Below are 26,181 nucleotides of genomic sequence, written 5' to 3'. Positions count from 1 at the left end.
TTCCGATTTTCACATATCATTTAATTTTTTAATTGGTAAGGTAATAAAGGGTAAATTTGTGCTTAATATATCTTTGCTTTTATAGCCTGAGGATAATATTCCTCCTATTTTCGCTAATTAGAATCACTGTTTAATAGAATTAAAATTCAATTCACAAATGTGATCACAACAACTGGCGCTTACTGCACATCGTATAGTGAACGGTACTTTACTATGTTGAGTTCGTCATAACGTGATTTGATTGACCAGTGAACCAATTGTAAAGGGGGGGGTACATTGTATTTTTAACTATTTACGTGAAACTTCGGATAATTGGGGCAGCCACCTAATCAGGCCAAAATGCACTAGTCCCAATGTGTCCCAAATAACCAGAATGGACTGCATTTGCTCAGATGATGTCAGTGAAATTATGCTTGTATGGATGAAATTCCATATTCTGCACTCCACCTTAAAATTTTGTCCTGTATCTATATCTTGGTTTTCCAATAAATGTGCTAAGGCTGTTCAAGATAAGAATATTGTATATCACAATTGGCTTACATCTAAATCCTCAGCTTCATTAAAGGTCGCAACAATTTTAAAGCAGTTATTAATCTGTCCAAACCAAATTTTAATCAGGCTAAAAATAGAAAACTGGCTTCTTGTTCAAATGGTAGTTGAGTATTCTGGTCTCTTGCCAAAGCTATTAGTTGAAACTTTTGTCCATCTGTACTCTCGCCTCTGTCAAAAGCTGAAGTTGCCACCTCAGTCAAAGATAAAGCAGACTTAGTATTAGAATGGCAAATAATGCAAGAAAACAAGCTTATAAAGTAGCATCAGCAAAAAAAAAAAAAAAAACTTCCGACATCACCTGTTCCTCCCCTCCAATAATTTGTCTAGTACTTCCTTGAACTTATTCAAACTAACCACCTCCACAACAACAGATGGAAGCTTCTTCCATCTTCCAAAAACTGACCACTTGCTGGCTGAAGGAAAACTTCCACACATCTATCCTGCAACCTCCTTCCTCAATTTGAATTTATACCCCCTCACATGTGCAGTCAGAGCAAGAAGAAGAAGAATGTCATCAGCATTGAGCTTGCTCAATCCATTTGAAGCCTTAAACTGCTCAATGGGATCATCATACAGGTGCCTAGTCTCTAGGACAGGGCCTTTCTTGGTAAGACAACCCTTTTTCTTCCTTTCACTAATCTCATTACCCTTCTCTGAACCTGTTCCAGCAGATCTATGTCATTCCTAAAATGAGGCCCCAACCCTGTATACAGTACAAAAGATACAACCTACCCATTGCTTTAAGCCACATCTTGAGTACATTGGGATAATCACCTGCTTTATCCCTGCATAGCAATGACAAAATTCATGAGCTGTCCTGGCAACCTGTCTGTACTGCTCAGAGAACTTCATGTCTGCAGTACAATTATCCCCCCCCCCAATTTCTTTTTCATTTTTCCGTTGCACTGATAGTAGCACAGAGCTGGTATGTTATTGTGGGATTACTATTACCCATATGCAGTACCTCACATTTGTCAATGTTAAGCTTCACTGACATTTTTCAGCCCATCTGCCTAATTTCTCTAAATCTTGTTGTTGCAGTAGCATACTCTGATTACTGCAGTTAACCACCTTGCTAACCTTCACATCATATGTAAACTTAGACATTAAGCCTCATATACATTGATCAATATCATTAATAAATACAGAAAACAAAAACTGGCCCATCACTAAACCCTGAGACACTCCACAAAGAGGTTGGTTTTGGTTTTTTTTTTTTAGGAGCATTAGCAACTAAGGCCATATTGCTCAGGTGATATGCGGTGGTCATTCCCTGACCTTTCCACATCCTCCGTATTTGGTGGTCACGGGCTTGAACCCCAGTCTAATCAAGAAGCATGTGCTACGCACTGCTGCTCCTGCCCACCTGGCTACGGAGGTGGCCACTCCACAAAGACAACTGTCCATTAATAACCAATCTCTGTCTTCTCCCACTCAACCATCCCATTATCCAGAGCAGTAACTTGCCTTTATATCATGCTGCTCCAATTTGTGCAACAATCTTTTATGCGCAACAGTATCAAAAGCTTTCCTGAAATCCAAAGTACAGTGGATTTCAGTCAATTGGGACACATCAGGACTAGATTACTTTGGCCCAATTAAGCGGCTGCCCCAGTTAAGCAAAATTTTATCCAATGAGCTGAAAAACACATTCTAACAGAGGCAAAAAGGTATGAATAAAATAAAAGGAATGTGGCATTTAAAGAAAGCACAATGTATTTAAGTTATATTGGTACACACATTTATTTAAAAATAACTAAAGCTAAAAGCAAACAAAATGTACTTATGTACATATAAGGTACATATGTAAAATGAAGATACATAATAATGTCTGTGTCAAGCAAAGGTTACACATTACTTAAGATTTCTTACTTTGAAAAAAAATTAAGTGTACCCTGATGCATTCTCTTTATGGACTACAAATGAACAAAGTGGGCACAGATATCTAATGCTGATAAAGGACTGCCTTCATTGCCTTCCTGCATGAAACAGAATCTCAATTCGGAGATATATTTCCTGGCATCCTGGTTAGTCACTCGCTTAGGTATATCATTGTCATAATTTTCTTAGTCTTCTGGTGTCTCTAAGTGTTTTTCCGCAATTTGTTCAATAACTGTTTCCTGATAATATTCATTTTCATCGTGGCATTGAAGGTTATCGTCAATCCTTAAAAATTCTTCACAATTTTGGACATGTTGCAGTTCCAAAGCCATTTCATTTTCTGTACAGCTCATCACGTCTGAATCACAATTAGTCATGAAGCCACATTTAGCAAAACAATTCTGAATTGATTTGTTGCTTATTCCTCACCAGCTATCAGCAATAAATTCTTCAGCTTTTAACATTGAAACTTTTGCACTAACTTCTATTGATTTTGAAGATGATTTCAGCAGATTTTCCTCAATTGCATCAAGGATGTGATTAACCAGCTTTCTGTGATAATAGGTCTTCAATATATATATATATATATATATATATATTTTTTTTTTTAGTAGTTTACACCAACCTTGTGTTGAAATAATAAAACAATAAAACAGAAAACAAAATTAATAATTTAATAAAATTAAACTAGTATTACTAATTTACAATAAATTACTATTTACAATAAGTATATAGAAAGAAAGAAAAAGAATACCATAAAATACAATAAAATATACAGAATTAAAAGCGCTAAAATCTGAAGCTTTCGAAGGCAGAGCTTCGAGAGCTTCAGATTTTAGTGCTATAAAGTAATAATAATTCCTATAAAGCTTCAGATTTTAGCACCTTATAATAATTCCTATAAAGTAATCGGATTCTGATACAAGATGTATCAGAATCCGATTACCATGACACAGAACAAATGCAACACAACCCTCCTACAGCACAACTTCACAACAAACTGACTCAGTTGTTGCCTGCATGATCTATGTTAAGAGCATGTGCAAGCATTGTTGTTCAATCACGACCTTTACTGCCCCAATTAAGCAGCGAGTTGGCCCAAATAAGAGGAACAAATTCAGGCTAAATATCTATTTTGTTTCTGTTCTTCAAATTTTGTCCCAAATAAATGACTGTCCCGATTAACTGGTGCCCCAATTAAATGAAATCCACTGTATATGATATCAAAAGTATTTTTTGCATCCAGTTCATTTGTTACTGTAGCATAGTATCCAATCTGATTTATCAGAAAAGATCACCTCTTAATGAATCCATTGCTGTTACCACAGTATAATTGCATTCTTGTCTAGATGGTCCTGCATTACTTCTGCAGGAACCAATGATTCCATTATTTTCTTGGGAACAGAAGTTAAGCTAACAGATCTATAATTACTACTCATGTCACCTTTTAATCCCCCTTTATAAATTGGAGATACATTCACATATCTCCAGTCCATAGGAACCTTCCCTGAATCGAAATATGCACTCATAATTATGAGTAAGGATTTAGTTACCTTCTTTGTGGCATCCCTTAATATAATTGGACAGATGCCATTCATCCCAGGTGCCTTTTTTAGGTTAAGCTTCAACAATTTCTCTTCCACTTTCCTTTCAGTTATCACCAAATCATTTATCTCCCTGTTAGATTTTGATAAAATTCTGGCATTTCCCTCCCTGAAAAACTCGTCATACGTGAATGTAGATGCAAAATACCTATTCAGTTTGTCAGCAACCTGAACAGGATTATCAACTGGTAAACTATCACATCAGTGAATCAATGTGATTCAGTCCCTTCCTTCTGTAATATAAGTAAAGAAGTCTTTGCTGCTTTTCTTTTCATTCTTTGCCATAGACCTTGTAATCTGCCTTAGCCTGTCTAACCTCCTTTGTAACTTGGTTACAGACTAGTTTATATCCACAATAGGCTTTTATATCAGCTGATAATTCATATGCATCAATGCATTTTTCTTCTCTGCCATAAGTCTCATTAGGCCATTTGACAACAATTTAGATCTAAGCCTTGAACGGTAATTTTTAGTTCACATGAAAAGTCTAGCTTCTCTAATTACTTACCCAAATGCTTTCCATTTAGAATTTGCTGTTGGTAACACATCAAATGGTCCCAATGCACAGAATTTAAATAAAACTGCCTGAGACCACTGTCATTACCCTTACAAAAGCAAACATCCTTCCCTGTATCCTGGACAGTAATTATATCTTTAAGTAAATCCCATATCAGTACACTGTGATCACTGCCACTCAGTGGGTCTTTTACCTGCTGATTCTTAATGCATGAAGAATCCCTGCTGATAATCAGAGTACTGCTTTCTATTGTTTCCTCCCTAAGATGATACTGTAGAAAACAATCATCCAATAAATCCACAAAAGTCATGCTAGTGTGCATGTGAGTGACCAACTCACAAGTTCCAGTCCATATCTGCAAAGTTAAAAAAAAATACCCCATTATAAAACATTCTGATTTACTAGCCCACTCTATTTCTCTGTATAATTGTTTGTTATAAGCATCACAGTCATGAGGCCTATAACACATTCCTACTCTCATTTTCATTTTCCCAATGATTATACAGTGGATTCCGGTTATTTGGGCCACCGGTTAATCGGGGCAGGAGACCTCGGCACTGGAGATTACCCTATGATTGTCTCCGACCGTACCACATAATTCGGTCGGATTTCTGGAGGTCACAACCATAAAAACAATTAGCAGTCACCCGTTTATTGGGCTTTTCTGTTAGTGCAATCTATCATAAACTGACAGTAAAATCGATCTTATTGAATTTGCGGTAATACCGACAGCTGGAATTCTGTGGGTTATTATGGTAAAATGTGTTTACACTTCCATGGAATCTTCAATCATATAAAAAAATAATTTTTAGAATCTTCTCTTCATTCCTATTTTTAAAGCTTCGTAATTTGTTTCTCCGTTCTCACTTGCGCGTGTTGTGTTACTTGCAATTTGTGTGTGCCGTGTTCTTTGTTATTGATTGCTTATCTTTTTACTGTTTTAAATTTTAACCCCCACCCACAAATGTAAGTGAACAGAAATGTCAATTAGTTAGTATGTACATATTACAGTACATATTAATTATTCCGATTATCACGTATATTCTTTGATTTTCCACGTATCATTTAATTTTTTAATTAGTAAGGTAATAAAGAGTAAATTTATGCTTAATATATCTTTACTTTTATAGCCTGTGGATAATATTCCTCCTATTTTCGCTAATTAGAATCGCTGTTTAATAGAATTAAAATTCAATTCACAAACGTGATCACAATGACCGGCGCTTACTACACATCGTATAGTGAACGGTACTTTACTGTGGTGAGTTCATCGTAACGTGATTTGATTGTACAGTGAACTAATTGTAGGGGGGGGGGGAATAAATTGTATTTTTAACTATTTACGTGAAACTTCGGATAATTGGGGCAGCCGCTTAATCGGGCCAAAATGCACTAGTCCCGATGTGTCCCAAATAACCGGAATCGACTGTATATTACACTGGCCACCCATGTAAATTGGATGCACTGCCTTAGATTTAATATGCATCTTAACTAAGATGCATAACCCCTCTACCCCTTCTATTCTGTCTGTTCTTTCTGAACACACTGAATTCCCCATATTCGACTTCTGCATCTGTTATGTCTGAGTGACCCCATGGCTCTGATATTCCCTACAATGTCTGTAATTTGATGACTTAATCAGTACTTCCACTTGCTGGAATCCAACTTTTCTCCTAACTTGTATTGTTAATCTTGGTAAATTTTACGGAAATTTTTCTATAAAGTAATATCCTTTTTTAATGATAAAAACCTTTAATCTTCTAAAATTCTACATCATGGCAGTTTCATCTAAAGGTGCAGATGAAATTGTGCAATTTCAATGCTTCAAACATAATTTTCTAATATTTATCTTAATCATTTTAAAACTTATTTTCACAACTACACAAATAAAAAATATATGCAAATAAATTGGCTAGATGAACTAAAAAGCATTCTATACATTCAGAATAAGAGTAATCTCTTACCTTCACACTTAGACAAAACACTTCCTTCAAGTTCTTAAAAAGAAAAAAGAAAAAAATAGTAAGATCACATAATAACATATCAATCAGACAATGTTTTCCAAAATAACTTTCTTCCAACATGATTAATGAAACAATCAATTATTTAACTATTATGCAGTCAAACGTTGTAAGCAATACTTTTTAGAATTTGTCACAAAGTTTATAAACAAACTTTAAAAAGTTGACATGCAGTGTTCTTAGGCATGAATTTAATTTCAATTTCATGCCAACAGGAACACAAGGCTCTTTCAGACAATAATATATAGAGTATTACTTAAAAATTTTAAATGGCAGAAAAATTATATATTCTGAAAGCTCTCACTGAATTGAGCAATTATTCTAACATTTTTTATCTTATATAACTGCTAAGTTGTAGCATCAAAGATCTGAATTAAGCATTAAACTATATTCATTTTCATTTTGCATGTATCCAATTACAAAAATGCTATTCTTTCCAAAATATTTCATTAATATCATGATTTCAATCGATTATAAACAGTGCGGGTATAAGTTGCTATAATAGTACAAATCAGTCCTAGATGCTTAACCTTACATTCTATTATTTTTCTCTTTTTATTTATTTATTATTTTTAACCCTAAACATTGAAAGATATTAGAACCTATAGTACTTAGTTCTATGTGTAGGTTGAAAGTGGAGAAGATGAAAGAGGGCACTTGTTGACATTAGACTTCAATTTCTATAGATTATTTTCATAAAATATGTTTGAAGGGAGCTTATTTCAGAAAATGGAAATCAAGGGATAAATGATGAAGGAAAAAAGTTAGTTCTATGAGTTTCAAGTAGAAAAGTAAATAAATGTTGACTGGCTGCAGCATGTATTTGGACTGGTTTGGAAGACAGTAAGGGAGAATTACAGAAGCCAATTCAGAAGACCAGTGCACATGGATGTGTCTATAGAAAAGGCAAGCGACAGAAATAGAATACCTATGAGACAGAGAGTGGAGAGACTCTGTAAGAGATGGATCATTAATTAACCTAACTGTCCTCTTTTGAATAGAGTTCAGAAGCCTGAAACTTATGGGCACACTGCCACATATGTGGGAACAATATTCCATGTTAGGGCAGATTTGAGATTTGTACAAAGTGAGTAGCTGTTTAGAACAAAAGGAATCTGAGAGCAAAAGAGAAAACCCAGTTTTTTGATGCAGAGGAAGCAATATTTGTGATGTGTTTATGCCAAGGGAGATCAAGAAGTCAGGGTAATCCCTAATAGAGATATATGATCTTGTCTAGAAATCTCAGTATCATTGAAGATAAGCATAGGAGCAGAAGGATCCTTTTTGAGAGATATAAAAACATGCCTGAGTGTTAAAAGGATTGAAATTATCTCAGTTATCTTTGTCCCACTGAAGAATTACCCAGCAATCAGCATTTCGGTAATTGGTAGTGAATATTCGAGAATTTGAAGCTGTTTGTGTGGGGCAAGGTTTCTCAAACTGGAAGGCGGAATGCAATGTACTATCATCAGCAAACAATGGATAGGAATTCCAGTCAACGGAAGAAGGTCATTAATATACAAGAGGAAAAAAGTGGGAGAAACAACTGAACCTTGGGGAAAACCAGAATTAGTGGAGAAGTCAGAAGACAGAGAGCCATCTACCATTACCTGCAGTTAGCATTCAGAGAGAAACTGGATACCCAATTACAAAAAACCGTCAGCAATCCATAAGATGGAGGTATTAGAAGACCTTTATGCCATACACGATCAAAAGCCTTTGAAATGTCAAGAGAAACTGCTTGAGTTCCACCAAACTTTCCACTGAATTGGTCCACAGAAGGGTAAAGTAAACTAGTATATCACCAGGGGATATACTGGATACACTGACAAAATCCATATTGGTGATCACTGATCAGATTTAAAGTTTCAAGACAATCAGGAGTTGGCAGTTAATGGATTCCTCTAGAAACATTAGACATGAGTGCAATGGGCCATCAATTGGTTGGAAGGGATTTTTCACCCTTTTTAGGAACTGGGTGGATATGAGCAAATTTCCAAGTGACAGGAAAAACACCAGTGGAATTAGAAAGTGTAAAAAGGTGACAAAGAACAGGAGCATAGGTTTGAGAACAAGCAGAGAAATACCATTAGAACCTGGAACTTCCTTGGCAATTGTCAAAAATTCTTCTGACAGAACACCACAGAAGGCACAGTGAGTGGAGTGTACTGTAAATGGTAGGAGGTGGTTTACCATGTTTGTTAATACAAGAGTTAGAAAAAAAGCAGGATACTAGCAAGCTGAAAGTGGCAATAGATCCATTATGTTCCATTGCCACCTCAGCTAAAGATAAAGACAGAAATAGGAGTACAGATGGCAAAAGTTGTGGCCAACAGTTTTGGCAAAGAACCAGAATGCTTGACTACCATTTGGACATAAAACAAGTTTTGTAATCTTGTTAACCTGTTCAAAATCTAGGATGGACTGATTAATAAATGTTTTTCTTTGTTTCAAGTTTTGTGCAGGCAGAAAATGAATCGAGATTTGGATGTAATCCTGTTGTGATATGCAATATTCTTGAACAGCCTTAGCACATTTACTGGAAAATCAAGGTATAGATAAAAGACAAAATTTTAAGGTGAGTGTGGAATAAAGGATTTCATCCATGCAAGAATAATTTCACTGACACCATCTGAGCAAATATTGACATCCAGGGCAGGTGGAACATGGTAAGCCTGGTAAGCAGGGCTTAGGGGTGCCAACATCTGGGGGCACCGAAATTCAAAATTTTTATTATAATAATATTTAATAAAAGTATCTTAAAGGCAACAAATACATTTCTGCATAGGGTGCCAAAAACCCTAGCACCACGCCAGTTGACATCAGAAGATTTACAGCAGTGATCCAACCAAGGAAAAGAAAGAAATCTTCCACATCATCCCATTTTACATTCTTGTAATGCCAAACAGCCATTAGAGCAAGGACCCATTGGAGAAAAGACCATCACCAAGCTGTGACCAAAGGTGCCTAGAGAACCTCCTTACCTCAATCATGTACTTGGAAGTGTTATTTGTGAGAAAAGGATCAAGAGTATTAACTGTGTGGTTAGAATTTCTGTTATTTTGGTGAGTAAATGAACAATCTGTGCAAGGTAATTAATAATTGCACCTCAACCAGCTGGCTTCATGTGCCTAGAAAATGAAGACTGTGGGAGTTGTGAACATTAAAATTGCCAAGAAAAGTTGCCTCACTGTTAAGAAAGCTGGACTGGTGACAGTCAAGCTTCAAAAAAAAGTAAGTCAAAGAGTTCCAAGTGATTAGTGGAATTGGGAGATCGATAGAGGAAACAAATGAAATTGACAGAATGGGGTAGAGCGAAAAGAGGAAATTCCAAAGTCTCTGACATAAAATATCAGAGCAGACATGTATAATGCCACTTTTGAAACAACAGGAACTGTAGTGTAAAAAATATGTGGATTAGCTTCTACACAAATGGCAACCATTTCCTCATGGATTTTTTTCATGTTTTTCCCTTGAAGAAAGAGGAATCGAATCACTGGTCTGAACTGTAGAGTGAATAGTTAGGACAACTCTCAGATGAGGAGTGGTTGAATCAACTGATAACTTTTTCTGATTCTGTCAGAAAAAGTTATCAGTTTCTTGGCAGACTGTAATTTGAAATAGGCAATTATTTAAAATGGAACTGAGACTACACATATTTGTAAAATGAACAAGGAAGTGGTTGGGAGGCTTAGATCTATTCACAGATAAATTTGTTCTATTAGTTTGAGTATTTGTGATATATATGCATTAGTTAAGAAAAGGTGGGCGGAAGGACATGTTATACAAATTAACGAAATTTTTGGATATGGTGTACCTACAGCAAGAATATGCCAAGGTCCTTGATATAACATGGCCACAACAATGCCCACCTCTGCACACACTGCTCAGACAACTCTCCCTCAATCATTATCTGGCAGAGTAGAAGCAGGAAAATTATACACTAGCTGATCTGGATGCCTCCTAGAAAGTTACCAATAGATTCGATCTGGTGGACTATCCAGCATCCAGACTGACAACACCATTTTAGAGTTGTACCCTCGAAATGTAAGGAGATTGGATCTCATCATTGTTATTGTTATTTGGTTTTTAGGAGCATTAGCAACTAAGGCCATATTGCTCCGGGGATATGCGGTAGTCATTCCCTGACCTTTCCGCATCCTCCGTATTTGGTGGTAACGGGCTCGAACCCCAGTCTAATCAAGAAGTGTGTGCTACGCACTGCTGCTCCTGCCCACCTGGCTACGGAGGCGCCCAGATCTCATCATGATGCTCATCATAACCTCAAGAGACATCAATTATAATTATACTGCATGATGGAAAAGATGGGGGATTGCTAGAGCCTTGCACTGGTGTTCCTAGCTTATTTACTGTTAGAGCCCTAGAGAAGTAAGCCCTCTTTCTTCTAAAGCTTGCTTCAACCAACAAAAAACATTCCATCTTCATTCTGTCTGCCTATAGACCTATTAATATTCATTACTATTTCAAATATCTGTTTAACTAATCTCCTTTCTCCTATTCTTTCTATATGCTCACACCATCTCAAGATTGCTTCACTTACCTTTGATTGGATATTATTACCAAGATTTTGTCTTATTTTCTCATTTGTAATATGGTCTTACTATTTTCCTTCTGTTAGCTCCATTTATTTTTCTTAAACTCATTTCTGAAGATTCTAATTTTTAATCAACTGCTGCATTTGTTGCCTAGCTCTCAGCTACGCAGGTTAACAAAAGCTCAAAAACAATGTAAGTTACTCTTTTTACTAATTTCTCTTTTGCATCAAACGAATTTAATTGGTTGGCTTTCTGCTTTACTTATTCTATTATTTATTTCCATATCTACTCCTCTATCTTCATTAAAGATCATTCCTAGATATATAAATTTACTAACCCATTCCAATTTTTAGTTATTTAACTTACATCCTAAATTTTCCTTCTCTCTCCAAACTTTCCTTGTTCTAATATAATCAATTTCGTGCCAAATTCTCTGTGACATTTATCTAATTTATTCAGAGATGCTCTGGGATCTTTCAAGTATTATTTAATAGCATAATATCATCTGCATAAAATAATAGTCCAAAGTTTACATCTTCTGCATTAAACTTTGTAGTAACTGACATTCTTTATTAAATAGAATAAAAGAAATGACTGTAAGGTACAGCCCAGCCTCACTCAAGATTTAATTTTAGACCAGTTTTTAATATTTCCTGCAATCTTCACCACATATTTGCCACTTTTATGCAAACTTTTTATTCCCCTAAAAAGATTATCCTTGATGCCATATTTATTAAAAATTCAAACAGCATATTTTATTACTTTGTCACATGCTTTTTCAAGCTCAACAAATGCAAAATACAAATTTTTATTATGTTCCTTTGACTTTTCTATAATTTTCCTTGGTGTAATTGATCCTGGCATCCTCTGTTTGGCCAAAAACCTCAATATCCTTCCTTAAGATTATATTCAATATGTTACTCGAAGCCTCTTCTCTAAAATACTTGCACAGATTTTATCTGCTACCAAAAGTAATGAAATTTCTTTATAATTTCCACATTCAGCATTATTTCACTTTCAATATGCTCATCACAGGAAATGCCCCACATAAAAACAATGGATAGATTTAACTGAAAATCTGCATATGTAATTGTGAAATATATGGAAGTAAACAATTAGCACATAAGCTGATCGGCATAATAAGATATCCAAGAATGTATCCGAGGAATCCGAAAGTATTATAAAAATGTGTGTAAACATTAGTATGCAAACAAAGTGAATGAATTACTGCATAAAATGCCTTTAACATGTGTAATTAGTATTAACATAAGCTGTATGATGCAAAGAAGCCCTGGGCTTCTGCTGCATTGCCCAAAAAAAATTAATAATCCACCCATTCGACTCCCTTCTAATATAGGTATCTATCCAGCTGAGTTTGAAATTTTCCTAAGCCTTCAGCTTCAACCACCCATGGAAGCAACTAATTCCAACAGATAACAACTCATAGTTATGAAATATTGCCTCTACTGACTTCAAAAGGTTTATTAAAATAAGCAATTGTTCAACTGTACATGCTCACATTTTGCTTCTATTATTGACAGAGGCTGAGTTCGTCAGAGTCAGATCAAGGGTTATCCAAATGTGATTATCTCCTCATGTTCTGGATAGGTTCCAATTATAGGTTAATAGTTCTCACAGAGATCAGGTTGATTCATTGATTGCTATGGCATACATTCCCACTATCCGGGCATGTTGGCTTATCTTGCCAGGGTGCTGCAACGTTACCTTATTGGTTATGTACAACTCCCCAGCAGTCACTATCAATGTTACCTAGTGTGAAATTGGTTGTTCCCGTGTTACATTGTGCAAGAGTTATTTATCTTATTACTTGTCCAGACTGTGGGAGCTGTTATATTCAGGAATCTAAATGCAGGTTAGCTGGTCGAATTTTTGGGCATGAGGGGGATTTATAACAGGCTGATTTTGGCTGCTCAGCCACTGCTGAGCATTATTAGAGAGTGGAACTTTAATTATGACTCCTGGTCTAACATCAAAATTCTGGATTATGCTTGCAATACGCACCATCTCCCATGGTTAGAGGCCTTCCATATAGCAACCATTAATCGTAATGCTGGGACCTGCATTCACCCTATTACGGAGGCTACTATTTTGCATCATGATGGGAGGTGGCAAGTAAACAATAGGGCTGCTACACACTTCAATAGCAACACAGAATCTGATGATTAACATCTTCTATCTCTCTCTCCCCCCACCCCCACCCCCACCTTTTTCCTTCTGCTACTCTCGATGCACAGGCACCAATTGCTTTTGTATGCATAGAATTTTCCTTTGTAATATACATTTAGTTCCCTGTCATTAACCTTTATCAAGCAGAAGAAGCGGCCAGCCTTTAAAGCTTCTTGTCTTATATATAATGCATGTATGTTTCAGTGCTTCTATTCAGTTTTATTTTATATTTTAATTGTATAAAATCCCATTTTATTTTATTGTATGTAGTCAGTGATTTTAAAATTTTTTGTACATATTTTATTTATATTTAATTTCTAATTTTGTATTACTGCTTATTTTAATAAACCATCTGAAGTCAGTAGTCAGGCATCTGGATTAGACATAGTTACTAAGTCTAATCCAGATGCCTGAGGACTTTTTTTAATAATTAGCAACTCACTGGCTAAAAGTAAATAAGGCTATCACATAGAGCCAGAGCCAACAGACTTTGAAATGGGTACAATCACCGAGTTTTCAGAAAAACTGGATGGTCAACATGAAAAACCACTTTTTACAAGAGTTATGATGCCTGTTGGAAGGTGTACGAAGGTACTCTGATAAATCATCAGGTCTCTGTTGACATCAGAAGAATGTCAGAACAGATCTGCCAACTTTCAGGCAGAGAGGAAAAGGGGAGAAACATAAAAAGAATACTTCTAACCAACTGTAGGTCTTGGAATGGTTTCAACATAATGCCTTACTGTCAAACATAACCAGAGACGAAGGGCTGATCAACCCCCATACAAATAATTCTGAGTACTGTCCCAATACGCCACACCCTGATGCAGGCTGGATTATCTTTATCGTGGAATATCTTCAGATGCATATACAGCTATTACTGGATTCCAAACAGAAACATTATTTGTCACTAAAGATAACATAATTCTATTCTTTTCCAGCAGTCAGCTATATTTTTCACAAAAAACAGCATGTTTAGAAGATACAGTGTTTAGAAATACATATATCATTTAAACATCAACCTAACATAGTGTTTCTAAACCCTGTGTTAGGATGACATGTATAGTATCTTATGTAGGGCAGCTTCTGAACATCAGTTTAATTCCATCTTGGCATACTGTGATGAATACAGAATTCTGTAAAAGGCCAGAAATGTGTGTAATGTTATGTTTATGCTGTGTGTATGTGGGGGGGGGGGTGGCACTGTTTACTTGTTTCTGGTCACTTTGCCACCAGGAAGGTGATCATAATCTGGAAAGCCTGCCCAGTGTCCATCTACACCACAAGGAGGTGAGCCATAACTAAGAGGGGAAACAGGGCAGACCTCAAGCACTAAAATCATTGTCTGCCCTAAAGGGTAATTAGGATGATGAGCAAGAGAATGGCTCAAAAACACTGCTGTAAATCAGGACTCCAAAACATTGAAATAAAACGGCTCCATAATCGAATGTTTGTGCTCATATTGTGCTCTTCGTAGTAGTGCACAAAAATGCATCATTAAGTTTGCCATAACTAAATACATCAAATCCTGACGATACAAGTGTAACATATTACAGTCTTAATGTCTTACAATATGATAATAATTGGATTATGATAACCTTCTTCTTCAAGAGGAGTGTTTCCATTGTAAATAATAATCAATTTTAACTACTGATTATTATTTGCAATGGGTTTCCTCAGTCTACAGTTATTTTTGGGTAAGAATTTTTTCCCACCACAATGTGCGGTTCAAGGTGTCTTGGTCAATTAAACCTCAGGCTGTCATGCACTCCCATATTCCATCCATCTATGTCCTCCTAGGTCCGCCTCTTCCCCTTCTTCCTGGAAGTATCCATTCCAAGATAGCCTTTGGATATCTGGTTTCTTGCATCCATTTTACATGTCCATACCATGTTAAATGCTTTTCTTCAATAGTAGCAATAATATTCTTTTTTACTTCCATTTTCTCTCTTATGTCTTCATTCTGTTTTCTGTGGAGAGCAATTTGTCTACCCCTCGCCTATTCAAAGTCCAGGTTTCCGCTCCATACAATAAGAGACTTTGTACAATCATTTGAAATATAAGTTTCTTTGTTTTATTTAGAATATTTCTGCTCTGTAGAACAGAATTTAGCATGCCGATAGCTTTTCTGCCATCTGAAATTCTCTTATTGATCTTTGCTTGGGATGATCTGTCACTTTATAAGATTGATCCCAAATATTTGAATTTATCAGCTTGTTTGATTTGAAAACTTTCAATATTTAGAATGTGTTCTGATCCTGAAGACAACAGTTCAGTCTTGCTAAAATTGATTTTCAGACCACATCGTTTATATTCCTCAAACAATTTACAACATGCATAGTCTGCATCTTCTAAGTCTTGTACTATATACTTGTACTTATACTCACAATAAGTAAATTGTGAATATAGATATTCTTATTGATCAGCAATTCCATTTTATTGCATTTTTTTTTTACCAGGATCTCATATAAATTCTGAAAAGAGTTGGTGACATGCAACAAACAGCCTTGTAATAAGCCTTTTGAAGTGTGGAATTCAGGCGATAAAGCCAATGCCATTTTAGTTCTGCATCTATTATTCCTGTAAATTGTCTTAATAATGTTAATCAATTGTCCACCAATACTTGCCTCTTTCAGTGCTTCCCATAAAAATTTTCTTGGAACACTGCCTTTTAAAGGTCAATGAAAATCATAAAGATTCCTTTTTCTTTCAATCAGCATTTTTCAAGGATCTGTCCTACGTTGAGATATGGTCTATACATGACCTCCCAGCTGAAAAACCACTTCGTTCTTCTGACACCTAGATTTGACACCTAGAATGGTTCTCAATCCATTTTCCAAGAATCTTTAAAAGTGTGTTCAGGATGCATATCCCTCTGTAATTTGAACAGCTATTCCAATCACCCTTCTTATAAATTGATTATGATAATCAGATTACAAAAGCCATCCACCCCTCCTCTTGACAGTTAGTGAACCAGAACCATCAGAAAAAGCATTCTAATGTCCTCAGGTATCATCAATTATCATTCCAAAAAACATGTCAAGTCAACTTGACTGGCAAGCAATTACTGATTATTAATAAATAAATAATCGATGATAAATTCTTGAAAAAAAATAATATAAAGTAATACAAAGTTTTATAAAGTTATTGTGAATCAATTAAAACTGTTAGTATTAAAATAATAAAGACATACAGTGAGTAAATACAAAAATAATACCTAAATGAATTTGATAAGTATATTTTTCAATATGAAGGCAAATTAGAAGATCCTTTGATACTAAGTCTACAATCACATGTTGTGGACAAATGCTCTTCCACTTGCTATAAATTATTAAGCTAACAGAAGACTCACTCTGGAACCAATCATATCTGTGGGGGGAAAAAAAAAAAATTAACTCAAAATATGTGGCATTTAAAACAGAACTTTCTAGAACAGAAACAATACAACAAGAGTAACCTGAAGTGAATATACAGCAGACTCTCGATTAACCGGGACACTTCAAGACTCCAAATTAAAAAAAACAAAAAAAACGACCAGATATTTTGCAAGTCGTAAATAAGCAACAAGCGGCATTATAAGTCCTCACTGGGAGATTAGCGTACCTGTTATCTTGCAATCCCCACTATCTTCACACTAGCCATTCAAAAAAAAAAAAAAAAAGAGACCAAATGTTTAGTTTGTTTTAGTGCGTCGCGTCAATTGTTGTGTTCCGTTGCAGCACAAAAGGTCAAATTTTGTTTCATTATTTATGTCAGTGATGACGAAAAATTTTTTATAGTATTTTTTTTTTTTTGTTTGTTTGTTTAGAAATCGCGAAAATGATGGGTAAATGCAAAAGAGTTGTTTTCAGTTAAACAAAAACTTGAAATTATTCAAAAATTTGAAAATAGTGCATCTGTTAAATCTCTAAGGAACTATTATAATGTTGGTGACCAAACCATATGCAACATCGTAAAAAATGCACATGGAAGACTGCTGCACAAATTGGAGCAGTGTGGCATTGGAGGCAAATTGCTATGGATAAAGGAATGGTTGAGTGGGAGAAGACAGAGAGTGGTAATCAATGGACACTGCTCATCGTGGATTAATGTTATTAGTGGAGTCCCTCAGGGTTACGTATTGGGTCCATTGTTGTTTTCTGTATTTATAAATGATATTGATGATGGAATGTCAAGCTTAATGTCTAAGTTTGCAGTTCGAAGGTTGGCAGAGTTGTTAAGGACACTAATGATAGTACGCTGCTGCAACAGAATCTAGAAAAGTTGAGCAGATGGGCTGAGAGGTGGCAAATGAAGTTTAACATTGACAAATGTAAAGTACTACATATGGGAAGCAGCAACCTCAGAGTGACGTATCAACTCTGTGGTACTGACAGTGGTAGAGAACGAAAAGGACCTGGGGGTAACTGTGCAGGCAGATATGAAGATAATGGTCAAAATTTCATTTTGACCGTTATCATGGTGCCGACTAAGAGAATAAGTGACAGCACTTCTAGTAAATCTATCAACAAAAGAAAAGCCATCAATTTGGATCAGAAAATTAAACTAATAAGGATGTATGAAAATGGTCAAACATTAACAAGTATTGTGCAGAATTCAGATTTGTCAATAATATAGTAGCAATATATTATTAGTCATTCCCGAGTTACGTAAAACTCAACAAAGTAAGAAGTCCTGGAATGTAACTCTTACGTATGTCGGGAACTTCTGTATTTTTGGATTAACCGGGAAATTGATTATCCGGGATTTGTTTTTTTTTTACCATCTATCCTGGAAAATCGAGAGTCTATGTATATTTCTAACTTGTTCCAATTTTAATACTTGAACAGATTTGAAATACTTAAAATCTTAATGTCTTATAAGTTTATAATAAATGGATTGTGATTATCAGATTACAAAAACTTACTTTTGATGATGAGTTAAAAAGCCAGAGGAAATTTTTATACAATGGAATTTTAAATAAACAGAACTTTCAAATACACAGATTTATAAAAATATCTAAGTTTTTTCCTGCCAATATATAAGAAGGAAGACTACTCCAAGAAAAGAAACAGAGGAAACAAATATAAAAAAATAAAATGAGTTCAGCAATTTTGGTGTATGTTGGAAACCAAGAATGGATTCCAACTAGATTACACATATTAAGACAGCTTTTGACCACAAGAGTTGGAATTACACAAGCCCAATTCAAAAGAAGTTTTTGTAATCTGATAATCACAATCCATTTATTATAAACTTATAAGACATTAAGATTTTAAGTATTTCAAATCTGTTCAAGTATTAAAATTGGAACAAGTTAGAAATATACAGTAGACTCTCGATTTTCCGGCATGAATGAAAAAAACCTGTAGAAAAGACAACTAACAGAAAATGAATATCTATATGATAGGGAGTGAATGTTTAATACAGGAATATTTAATTACCCTGATCACTCCTTTTGGATGAAGTCAAAGAACTAAAGTGTTGTGGGGGGACAACTCACCAGATGTGAAAACAATATTTCATGGCAGTGCGAATATATGAGTTGTACAACAATGCAAAAACCAAGTTTTCTCAATGCAAGGTAAGTAATATTTGTGATGCACATGACATGTCTAAAATGTTCTAAGTCAAGGCTAATCCAAATAACAAGATGTATATCTGTCTAGAAATATGTGCCAAGTACAGTTTCTCCATTATATTTGAGACTAATTTATTTTATAATATCAATTTATTAGCTAACATTCTCAGACAGAGGGAGTATGTGTTTCTTTCTGCAAGTTATTATGGAATTTTCTGCCTGTGAACACATACATAATCTAAACATGTTACATGGCACCTATATTTTGGCATAGTACTTAATTAGAGAACTAAATAGTGCATCCTAGCATCCCAGTCAATTATCCCATTCACAACAAATAAATTTCTGATATTTAAAACAAAGGATTCAAATATGTGTAAGGTGCCTAGTGAGAATGTCAAAAAGGTGTCCATATGAAGGACTTCAAATATGTGGACTACAGAGCTTGTAAAACAAGGCACCTTAGACAAGACCTGATTAAGGTTACTAAGCATCTGACGGAGAAAATTAAATTATTGAATGTGAAATTTTCACAGTTATAAATGTTTAAGGACAAGGTCTCCATTAACTGAAATTAAATGGAAAGATGTTGAGACTGGACCGTAGCAAGTTTTCTTTCAGCCAATGAACTATCTAAAAGAATTGCTGGAATAAGTTGCTTCCACTGGTGGTTGAGGCTGACAGCTTGGGAAATTCAAAGGTCAGTGGTCAGTGTAAAGTAAAGTGCGTTAGTTGTCTGATGGCACCTGGGGTTCCCCCCCATCTCCACATTGTATTCTTTGTAAGTGACACAGAACTCTGTAGAGATTTTTTTTTTTGATTTGGTAGTTGTTGGCGCATCGGCTTCTGTGGCCATATTGCACCTCCTAAGGTTTTTGCAGTACTTTGATCCAAGCCCGAGGCGGGAATCGAACCCGCGACCTTTGGGTTGCCGGGCAGGTACTTTACCCACTCGGCTAGCCCGGTCGGCTCTCTGTAGAGACCAGAAATTTAAAAAGTGTGTGGGGAGTGGTTTGTTGTGTAGCGTTATGTTCTGTTGTTTCTCTGACCATTTAGCCATTGGGCCCCTACTAGGACCCACCATTGCCCACACTTTGCCACGAGGAGGCAGGTCAGGCACCCAATAGATTATTTAAGTACTCTGGCAGGCGCCGCTACCTATTTTCTGAGGATTTCAGTGGCAAAACCTATATATAAAAAAAAAAAGAGATGAACACTAGAATTTGGAAAGGCCAAAAGAGGTTTATGAGAAAGCGGCTGAATTTTTAGAAACTGATTAGAATTTGGCGGCATTGTTAGGGGCATACTCGGTCGGTTTAGTTAGAGTGGGAGGGAAACAGGTAAAAGGATGAGGACAATAGAGTAGGCATCCCCAAAGAGGTCAGTGGGGACGAGGCCCACCAGGCAAACTATGGGGAGGCAGGGAGGGGAGGAGACAGAGACCCGTCTCCTCCTTCCCCTGACTGGGGATGGGGTTGTAAAGGGAACTGGGTTAGAGTACCCAGTTCAAATATTTCTGTTGTGGGGACCAGATAATATCACAATAATCAAAAATGGGAAGTATAAGCTGCTTGTAGAGAAGAATTATAATTTTGTCACTCTTGAAAACAGAGGAAGAACGCTTGATTAATCCAAGAAGTTTAGAAGTGTAAGATATTACGTGATCGAGGTGGGAAGAGGGATGAAGATCAGATCGAAATAGGACACCTAAATCCTTGAACGTATCAGTACTTGCAATTAAAGAGTTTCCAATATAATAATCAGTAAGGACAGAGGGTCTAACTACACAATTCCAGCAAAAGCGACAATTTACATTTTAAAGGGCTTAGAAACAAGTTATTTTTATTGAGCCAGAGTGAGAGGGAATCAAGACAGGACTGGAGTTCATCACTGTCAGTTGAAGAACAAATAACTTGGTAAAGTTTAATATCATCTGCATAGAGTTGCCACTCAACATTAACGGACTAAAATAAGGTTGACAGATCATTAGTATAAACAATAAAGAAGAGCAGACCCAATGGTCAGCCTTGAGGAACACCTTGTGAAACAGTAAATGGAGTTGATGAAGTACCATCAATTAGTACAGATAGTTTACAATTTCTAAGCAGTGAATCAAGCAAATCTAGTAAAGGGGACTGTAGACCATAAGATGACAGATTGAACAGCAAAAGATCGATGTGGACAGAGCCAAATGTATGTGAAATATCAAGGAAAAGTGAATCAATTTGATTTCCTTTGTCCAAATTCATTTGTAGGAAATGAGAAAACAGGGCAAGGTTTGAAACAGTTGATTTCCTGGGAAGAAAAGCATACTGATGATTACTGATAAAAGGGTGAAGATAGAAACTAAGGTATTTATAAAGTAAGAGTTCAAAAAATTTTCACAATTGTATTCAGTATAGTAATAGGTTGGTAGTTATTAAGCTTAGCTTTACACCCTGTTTTTTATAAATTGGGATGATATAAGCCTCTTTGAACGATGAAGGGTAACAGCCATGAAGAAGACAGTACTTGAAGAGAGTTGTAAGAACTGGAGCCAAAGACGAACTACTTTTCTTGAAGAAAAGAGCAAGGAAGGTATCGGGACCAGGAGAAGTGAAATCTTTAAGACAAGAAATGGCTGACTGGACACAATCAGTAGTGAGAACTAATCTATCAAAACTGTCAATACTATTATATTCAAACGGATAACAAGGAAGAGAATGTTACTGTTCGGAAGAACAAAGTTTCAAAAAATGCGTAGCAAAAATATTAGCAATACCAAGAGGACAGTTGATAGAGATATTTGAATCATTAATTAGCATAGGAATTCTAGAAGATCTCAAAAGCCGTTTGAGATAGGACCACAATGGTCTCGAATTGAAATTCCGAGTAAGTTGGGCTTCAAGTGAGTGAAGATAATGAGAATATTGCGATTTAGTAATTATCTTAACATGACATCTAAGGGAAGAAAAGGAAAAGTAGCTAAAGTTAGTTTTGAGTTTTAAATACCTTTTGTGGAGGTAATTTTCGCGATGAATTAAATACACAAGCTTGTTCAACATCCAGTGAGGGACATTACTACAATTAGCGGAAGAGAATTTGATGGGAACAAACTCAGAAATTACATTCTGTAATTTCAGTGAGACCACATAATTTAATAATTATGTGGTCTCACTGAGAAGTATTCAACAAACATTTATATCATTATGTAATTTGCCATTGACCATTTTTTAATTGCATTGACTATTTTTCATTTCAATGATTCAACTGGTCGGTTGACTACTTTTAATTACATTATAAACTTTACAAATTTTATTGCAAAATTCAAAACTGAATTAGTCAAATAAACTTGCTAACAGTTATGTTACATTTGCTGCTTTACTGCCACATTTAAAAGTACAGTAAATTTTTTAAAAGTTAGGTATTTCAATTCTATTTTCCATTAATCATGATTACTGTTTCAAATGATACGTACTTTGGAATCCTCCTTTCAGTTTGAGTAGGCTGTGTAGAATTTAACATTTGTGTATCATCTGTAAAATAAAATTTCACTTGTACATTTCCTGATATATAGTGTTAATACAGTGCGTTGTCTATTATATAAACCAACTGGGGACCAGTTCAAATAATCTATTTTGATTCCTCATTAACTCTTTTTACCAATCACATGGCATTTGAGAGATGCCAGTTTTGTTTTTCTGCTATTTTTTTTTAAATTTGGAAATGGAATCATCTTTTCATATGCCTTTACCAACCAATTTACTAAATGATTGTGGGTTTTTTTCTTTTTTTTTGGTTTTTAAATCTGATTTATTACAAATTATTAGAGGTTAACTGTTTGCTTGGCATTTAATAAATGCCAACATGAAAGATGACATCTCTCTTTTCATACTGCCTTTATTTCCCCAATCCCCACTCATCCTGAAGGGTGAAATGAGATAAATAAAGGCAATATCTCAGCTCCAATGATAGTCCATAATTTGGGGCTGATGTGCTGGTTGTGTATATTTTCTGAAAATTGTTTTTCATTATATGCATGTGCTGGATTAAAAACCAATGGAAGTGGGTATAACAGAAGACAAGCAAAACCATGTATACAGCAAAAGAAATTGAGCTGTATGTATTTTCTATTATGTGCCTTCTATTAAATCATAATTAACACAAGAGCATTTTCAACTCAGCAGAAAAGCTAAAAATGAATTTTTTATAATAAAAACAAAAACATGATCTAACAGATTGGAGTAAGTGCATTTCATCAAAATATGGCTGATTAATAAAGGTATGTTGTGAAAAAAAATTATGATCACTCTTCAATGAACAGCCCTTGTAATTTAATTAGGTAGAAAGATCATCTACCTTCAGTTTCACTAAATTTATTAAGCTCTACAAATTTATCTATCACTGTTATATACCTACTCCAAAATCTCTAAACAATTTCATTATCTTATTACTATATCCTAAATTCAATTTCGATGTTCATTTATTTCTAAATGCTATTAAGTTATGCTATTTTATTCAGCTCAACAAGTTTATCTACTGTGAAATAGCTAATTAATGTTTATTAAGTTCAACAGTAAACCACAGTAATATCACTTTCTAAACCAATAGCCCTAAAGCAAATCATTACGAACTGCAAGGCCTGCTGAGGGTCCTCATGGGATAAACAAACACACACAGACTGTGTTAGCGAGGAACAAAAACAGGCACATGAATAACTGCTTGTACAATAATGCTAAGAGTACAGTCAGCAACTTTTATGATTCTTAAGGAACAGTTAAATCATCAAAAGGGACATTGAAAATCGGAAGTGTTCCACATTAGCATTAGTAGAGGCATTTGATGCAAGAAAGCAAACTTATGCAGCATCAGCCAAAAAAAATAAAAAAAATAAAATAAAATAAATAAATAAATAACCACTTCCACTTCACCCCTCTGTTCGTTCGAAATACCTGTCCAGCTGAGCCTTACACTTATTTAGGCTACCAACTTCCACGACAAGGGATGGAAGTTTGTTCCACCAACCAATCACCCGCTGGCTAAAGGCAAATTTCCGCACGTCCATCCCACATCTGTCTTTCCTCAATTTGAATTTATGCCCATTCTGAGCAAGAGGGAGAATCCCATCAGCATTGAGCATGCTCAAACCATTCAAGGCTTTATACACCTCTATTAGATCACCTCGCTGGTGCCTAGTCTCCAGACACTGTAATTTGCAAAACTTAAGCCTTTCTTCGTAAGAGCACCCCTTTGTTCCATTCACTAATCTTGTTGCCCTCCTCTGTACTCGTTCCAGCAGCTCTGCATCCTTCCTGAAATGAAGCCTCCAGGCCTGTACACAGTACTCTAGGTGTGGTCTGACCATTGCCTTATACAAGGGAATAATCACCTCCTTATCCCTGCTAGAAAAATTCCTATATATCATTGACAATACACCATGAGCTACTCTTGGAGCCCATCTGCACTGCTCAGAGAACTTCATATCTGCTTGCACAACCACCCCCAGGTCCTTTTCATTCTCTACCACTGTCAGTGTAGTACCACAGAGTTGATACGTTGCTCTGGGGTTGCTATTTCCGATATGTAGTACTTTACATTTGTCAATGTTAAACTTCATTTGCCACCTCTCAGCCCATCTGCTCAACCTTTCCAGATCCTGTTGCAGCAACATAGTATCAGTAGTGTCCTTGACAACCCTGCCAACCTTCATATCGTCTGCAAACTTGGACATTAAGCTTGATATACCATCATCAATATCATTTATAAATACAGAAAACAATAATGGACCCAATACTGAACCCTGAGGGACTCCACTAATAACATTAGTCCACGACGAGCAGTGTCCATTGATTACCACTCTCTGTCTTCTCCCCCTCAACCACTCCTTTATCCATAGCAGCAATTTGCCTCCAATGCCACACTGCTCCAATTTGTGCAGCAGTCTTCCATGTGCAACAGTATCAAAAGGCTTTCTAAGATCCAAGTATATAATATCAAAGTTATTCCCTGCATCCAGTTCTTTTGTGACTGCATCATAGTATCCAATCAAATTGGTCAGGCAAGACTTCCCCTTAACAAAACCATGCTGTGTCCGAGCTATAACTGAAGTCTTGTCTAGATGATCCTGCAGTGCCTCCATTAATTTTCCGGGAACAGAAGTTAAACTCACAGGTCTATAATTACTTGTGTCAGCCTTTGATCCTCCTTTGTGAATCGGGGTCACATTTGCACATCTCCAGTCCATGGGTATCTCCCTCGAGTCAAAGGAAGCTGTCATAATTATGGCTAAGGGTTTGCTTACTTCCTTAGCTGCCTCCTTTAATATAACTGGATAGATCCTATCCACCCCAGGTGCCTTTCTTGTGTTTATCTTCAACAATTTCTCCTCCACTTTACTCTCAGAGATTACAAGATTCTCTAGCTTACTGCCAGAGTTTAATACACCTCTGGTATTCCCCTCCCTGAATAACTCCTCACGTATGAATGTAGATGCAAAATATTCATTTAGTTCGTTAGCTACCTGAGCAGGATCACCAACAATTGAACCATCAATATCAAGTGGACCAATCTGATTCATCCCCTTCCTTCTAGAGTTTACATAAATAAAGAACTCTTTGCTGTTTTTCTTTGTATCCTTTGCCAAAGATTTCTCGTAATCTGCCTCTGCTTGCCTAACCTCCTTTGTGGCTTGGTTACAGACCAGCTTATATCTATCATAGGCTTCCGTGTCACCTGTTAATTTGTATGTATCCCATGCATTTTTCTTCTCTGCCATATGTCTCATTAGTTCATCTGACATCCATTTAGGAACCTTGAACAATATTTCTTAGTTGGTATGTAAAGCTTAGTAGCTTCCAAGATAAGTTCTTTGAATGCTTCCCATTTTGAATTTGCTGTTGGTAACATCATCAGTTGGTCCCACTGTATAGAATTTAAATACTGTCTCAGTCCATCGTAGTCGCCTTTACAAAAGCAATAACCCTTCCCTTTACCCCTAATGGTAGTTACCTCTTTGAGTAAATCCCACTTCAGCACACTGTGATCACTGCACTGTCCAGTCGACATCGCTGGACACTGCACTGTCCAGCGATGTCGACTGGCTTCACTTCCTTGGATTTTATGTATTTCTTAACTAATAGCATAACCCTTCTCCCTTCCTATCCTTTCTGTAGACATTGTACTCCCCAAATTCCAGTTCTGCATTCCTTATATCTGTGTGACACCACGTCTTTGAAATCCCACAAAATATCTGTCTTTGATGTTTTGAGCAATACCTCAAATTCATCAAATTTATTTACTAAACTCCTAGCATTGGTGTACACGC

At 35.9% G+C, this 26,181-nt stretch overlaps 1 protein-coding gene across 2 annotated transcripts in view; it reads right to left on the bottom strand.

The window, feature by feature from the left end:
• Positions 1–26,181, bottom strand: part of LOC150091347 (cytochrome b5 reductase 4) — a 210,578-nt gene that overhangs the window by 82,055 nt on the left and 102,342 nt on the right. For both annotated transcript variants that reach the window (XM_090383334.1, XM_090383328.1), the window contains 3 exons: positions 22,336–22,393; positions 16,536–16,687; positions 6,519–6,551 (listed from right to left, as the gene is read on the bottom strand). In XM_090383334.1, the coding sequence (XP_090239460.1) occupies positions 6,519–6,551; positions 16,536–16,687; positions 22,336–22,393 (243 nt within the window). The remainder of the gene's footprint in view (positions 1–6,518; positions 6,552–16,535; positions 16,688–22,335; positions 22,394–26,181) is intronic.

The sequence above is a fragment of the Mastigoproctus giganteus genome, chromosome 1 (assembly GCF_048544385.1).
Source record: "Mastigoproctus giganteus isolate SK-2022 chromosome 1, ASM4854438v1, whole genome shotgun sequence".
Lineage (NCBI taxonomy): Eukaryota > Metazoa > Arthropoda > Arachnida > Uropygi > Thelyphonidae > Mastigoproctus > Mastigoproctus giganteus.
This window is presented reverse-complemented; position numbering and strand designations above follow the sequence as displayed.